The sequence below is a fragment of the Myotis davidii genome, unplaced genomic scaffold (assembly GCF_000327345.1).
Source record: "Myotis davidii unplaced genomic scaffold, ASM32734v1 scaffold46, whole genome shotgun sequence".
Lineage (NCBI taxonomy): Eukaryota > Metazoa > Chordata > Mammalia > Chiroptera > Vespertilionidae > Myotis > Myotis davidii.
Window position 1 is genome coordinate 1718437 of NW_006383006.1, and position 5289 is coordinate 1723725.

The window sequence follows — 5289 nt, forward strand, 5'->3', positions numbered from 1 at the left end:
AAGGAACAGGATCACTCCACCCTCTTGAGACCAGAGCTCCTCTGATCCTCAAAGAAGGTTCCTTTCTAAGTTTTGGTTCTTGCCACCTGCTGCATCAGCCTCTGTCACCAAGGCCAAAGGGTTGCTTAGGAGCTGAGATGAGAGAGAATGAGCATTAGGAGTTCCTGTTCCTACTCCTTGAGCCCATACTAGAGGGCTTTTCCTGGGGAGCACACTCTCTCTATGAGCCTTAGTGCTCAGTTCTGGGTTTTAGGTGGCACTGCCTTCAGGCTGGCTGTTACTAGAGGGGAAGAAAGTGGTAATTCTGGTTATCTGCATTCCACCGGCTACTATTTCCATTTCAGAGTCCTTGTATGGTGCTGCATGCAGTGTCCAGGTTTTATGTTGAGTTCAGTGGGAGAGAAGGGTGGAGTGATCTCCTTACCTAGAACTGGAACCCCCGAAAGTATTTTAAATAGGGGAATAACATGGTCTGAGTTGCTTTTTACTTTGGTCTTTAAAGTGTATTTTTTAAAAATATACTTTTATTGATTTCAGAGAGGAAGTGAGAGGGAGAGAGAGCTAGAACCATCAATGACGACAGAGAATTATTGATTGGCTACCTCTTGCACGCCCCCTTCTAAGGATCGAGCCCACAACCTGGGCATGTGCCCTTGACTAGAATCGAACCTGGGACCTTTCAGTCTGCAGGCTGACTCTCTGTCTACGGAGCCAGAGTGGCTAGGGTTAAAGTGTATTTTTTAATGGATAATATCTTAAATGCAAAAGTATTACATGTTTAGTGTAGCAAATAACACAATACATAAATGCATAAAGTGAAATCATTTACCCATTCAACACCACCCCCACCAAATTCCCTAAATTAAGCATTTACTTGGTTGGCATGCATTGTATTCTACTTGTGGGCTTGTGTGGGCCAGTGCGCATGCACACACACACACACACACAATTTCTTTCTTACAAAAATAAAATTACATTGTTCTACATTTTTTTTTTTCAGTACACAGATTGATTGATCTCATTCTTTTTTTCTTTTCTTTTTCATGGCATCCTTGCGCAGGGGCCATGCTAATCTTCTCTGTATTGTTCCAGTTTTAGTATATGTGCTGCCAAAGTGAGGACGGCCTCATTCTTTTTAATGGCCGCAGAGTATTCTATGCGGATAGACTACTATTTAACAATGCTCTATTGATACAGATTTAAATTTTCAATTTTGTTTTTGCGATTAGAAATAGTGTTACATAAATAATCTACTTTTTTACCTAATAGAAACACTTGATCAAATTAAGAAAGCTTTCTTCTATTTCAGACTAAGAGCATTTATTTGTTGTTTGTTTTTAATCAGGAGTGGATTTTAATTTTACTATTCCCTTAAGGTATCTATCCAGATGATCCTTTTTTTGTATGATTTGCATTTTAAGAAAGACCCTGATGAGGATGTGGAAGATTGACCTGGGGACAAGGGGAGGCTGGTAGCAGGGACCAGTGACAGCCTCTTAGATGCCAGGTGCTGAAGGCTGGAACTAAGGTGGTGATGGAGAGGCGTTTTGGAGATACAGTCAGCTAGACCTGATGACTTATTTGATAAGGGAAATTAGGAGGAGAGGGTGTGGAGGAGAGTCTGTCAGTCAATTTTGGTGATCATCTCTCGAGTGCTCGTTAGGTGGCTTTGAGTCTTTTGTACCCTATGAGGCCTGTGAGGTATTTCAGCCTGGGATTTCCTGGAAGGCAATGGAAGAAGTTCAAGTGGACCCAGACCCAGGGAGACTGATGGGGGTAAAGTGCAGTAAGTTGTGGGCAGAGAGGCAGAGCCATAGTGGGCTGAGGAGAGGCCTTAACTTACCAGCTTCGTCACCACCACCCACTACCCACCACCTTCAATCTGTATTTGCTTCTAGCTTCAAGTTTGGAGAGTCAGTCATTTGTGATGCTGCCCCCCAGTGATGAAATGGTGACTAATCTGGAAACTCTGACACACAAATGCCTCCATGGGAAGAGCTACTGCCGACGGGTCCTCTGTCTGTATGAACTTTCCAAGGTAGTGCCAAAGGGGGGGGCCTCCACAGGAACCTCCCTCTGAGAGGGAGGGAAGCGTGAAGCTCGAGGGAGATTTTGCACATTGCCAAGTCAGCCCATTAGATGATGATCGTGACCTGGGAGTAGAGCTCTTGTCAGGACACAAATAATTTCTTGGAAATAATGGGGAGGATGCCCACCCAAGTGCCATGGTGACTTGAGTCCTGGCTGCAGCTTAGCCAACCAGAAATTAGAGCCAGACGTTTCACTTCTTTAAACCCTAGTTCTTGATCTATAAATGATTTGACCACGAGAGTCCCTTCTAACCCTAATATCAGGTCTTGCTTCAGGAGCTTTCCTTGTTGGGGGAGCCCCAAATAAGTTTAGAATAAAATAAAGTGGAGTATGATGACCCTAAAGACAGGAGCAGTACAGCCAGGAACTGTTTGTGGCTTTGTGCTGACTGAAGGAGAAAAACAGTAGATGCTAAGTGCAGTGGGAAGAGCACGGGAGACACAGAGTGGAGCAGTAATGCCATTTGCCTGGGGTAAGGTTCAGAGGCTTCCTTGGAAATTGAGGGTTATGCAGCTGTTGTGGGAACAACACGGAAAGGGCTCTTACCTTTTATTCAACTTTCTCACATTTGAAAAACTCAGTGTTCAATACAAGATAAGTCAAGATAAGTAGCTGTGCCTTTGAGTAGCTGATGCTTTTTGAAGACAAGACTCTCTTCCTTGGATCCAGCTCATTGGTGAAGTGGTGGAAAGAACTGGAATACAGTGCTTGCTTCTTTTAAGGTTCCTGCTCATGGCAAGCAGTGCAGCCTGTCCACATCAGAATTCAGAAGGGGCTAGCTTTTTCCTGGCTCCTAACAGTAGCTTTGACTGACTTGTCTTCTTTTCAGGAGTTGGGCTGTTCCTACGCAGATGTTGCTGCTCAGGACGGTGAGGCCATACTCCGAGCAATCTTGGCCTCTCCACAGTCTGACCGATGCAAGCGAGCCCAAGCCTTCATCAGCACTCAGGGCCTGGAGCCAGAGAGGGTGGCTGACCTTGTGGCCGAAGAGGTGACTCGGGAGCTACTGTCCCCATCAGAGGGAGCAGGTACCCTCCCTTCAGGCTTCCTCAGCCTTTCAGACAACTTTCACAAGTACCTAGTGTTAAGGATTTGCATGTTATGCTCATATGTCCTGCATGTTGCCCTCTCAAGTTGCCAGGTTGCACTCATAAGAGGAGAATACATTGCATTTATTTTGTTGTAATCGCTTTTTGTTCATTCATTATTTTACAATTATGCTTTGAGTAGCTGTGCCTTCCTCTGAGCTAATGAACTCCTGCTGTTGTGTCAGCTGACCACTAGGCCAAGAGAAGAGCTGCACTGGGAACTCTTTCAGCATTACTTCCTGGTGCCCAGGCCAGGGCAGCATGGGGCTCTTATCTTTCTCTCAACTGTCTCCAGGTAAACCAGTGCCTTTCCCCATGTCTTTCTGTACAGGACAGAAGCAGATGGTCACCCCAGCAGAAGAAAGCCAGGCATTTCTTCGGCTAACCACTTTGTGTCAAGACCGCACCTTGGTAGGCATAAAGTTATTGGAAAAGATTTCCTCCGTTCCCCATGGGGAATTGTCCTGCAGTAAGTTCTTGGCCATTTTCTCACGTTTTGGGCCCAAGCAAGTCTTCAAGAAGTCTTTTAGAGCTAGTCTTTCCAAAACTCAATTTGGATCCCTCCTGCTCTCACCCCTACTCCTCCAGAATAGTTTATAAGTTCTTGGCAGAAAGCCATAAGTTCATTAAAGAAAGTTTAGAGGAGCCGAAACCGGTTTGGCTCAGTGGATAGAGCGTCGGCCTGCGGACTGAGGGGGTCCCGGGGTCTATTCCGGTCAAGGGCATGTACCTGGGTTGCGGGCACATCTCCAGTGGGAGATGTGCAGGAGGCGGCTGATCGATGTTTCTCTCTCATCGATGTTTCTAACTCTCTATCTCTCTCCCTTCCTCTGTAAAAAATCAGTAAAATATATTTTAAAAAAAAAAAGAAAGTTTAGAGGATATGTATGGAAAAGCAGCCCCAAATTTAAAATCACAAAAACCTTTGACATTTGGCATATTTATCTTATTTCACTCTTAAATTACCTTATAAAGTGGATATTATTGTCCCCACTTTAGGAGACTGAAGCTTAGAGAAGTTGATTAACTACTAAATGGCAGAACTGGTATTTGAACCCAGTCTGTGATTTAAAAGCTCACTCACTTTCCACAATGTCTAGTTCATTACAGGCATTCAGAAATATGTGTCCCTCTGATCTTTTTCTATGCAAATCAATAGGCTTTTATTTTTCAAAAATGACAGTTTTGCATATTGTTTATAATTTATGAATATGCTGACATTAACATCTTTCCATTGAATATTCTCCTATATCATTTTTTAAAACATTAATTTTTTAAAATTTATTTCTTGTTGTGAATCCCCTTCTGAGGATATCCTATATCATATTTAATGGTTACACAGTATTTCTCTTATATGTAATTAAAAATTGTAGACCCTGCCCCAGGTGTGCTCAGTGATTGAAGATCAACCTATGAACCAGGAGGTCACGGTTCAATTTCTGGTCAGGGCACGTGCCTGGGTTGCGGGCTTGATCCCCAGTAGGGGTGTGCAGGAGGCAGCCAATCAACATTTGTCTCACATTGATGTTTCTAACTCTCTATAACTCTCCCTTCCTCTCTGTAAAAAAAATCAATAAAGTATAAAAAAAATTGTAGACCCTATCGTGGGACTTTATATTATTTCCAATTTTCTGTTGTATCCATAGGTGTATGATTTTTGTCCAGTCTCTTCCCGCACCCCCCACTTCCCTTCCCCCCCGAGAATTGTCAGTCCACTCCCTTTCTATGCCCCTGATTCTATTATATTCACCAGTTTATTCTGTTCATCAAATTATTTATTCACTTGATTTTTAGATTCACTTGTTGATAGATATGTATATGTTGTCACTTTGTTTTATCTTTACCTTTTTCTTCTTCCTCTTCTTAAAGAATACCTTTCAGCATTTCATTTAATGCTGGTTTGGTGGTGATGAACTCCTTTAGCTTTTTCTTATCTGTGAAGCTATTTATCTGACCGTCAATTCTGAATGATAGCTTTGCTGGATAAAGTAATCTTGGTTGTAGGTTCTTGGTATTCATCACTTTGAATATTTCTTGCCACTCCCTTCTGGCCTGCAAAGTTCCTGTTGAGAAATCAGTTAAGAGTTATGTGGGCACTCTATTGTAGGTA

The 5289-nt window shown here is 43.1% G+C and overlaps 1 protein-coding gene across 1 annotated transcript in view; it reads left to right on the forward strand.

Moving 5' to 3' along the window:
- Positions 1-5289, forward strand: part of SPG11 (spastic paraplegia 11 (autosomal recessive)) — an 87217-nt gene that overhangs the window by 72710 nt on the left and 9218 nt on the right. The window contains exons 30-32 of the mRNA XM_015557515.1: positions 1899-2038; positions 2921-3119; positions 3511-3648. Coding sequence (XP_015413001.1) covers positions 1899-2038; positions 2921-3119; positions 3511-3648 — 477 coding nt within the window. The remainder of the gene's footprint in view (positions 1-1898; positions 2039-2920; positions 3120-3510; positions 3649-5289) is intronic.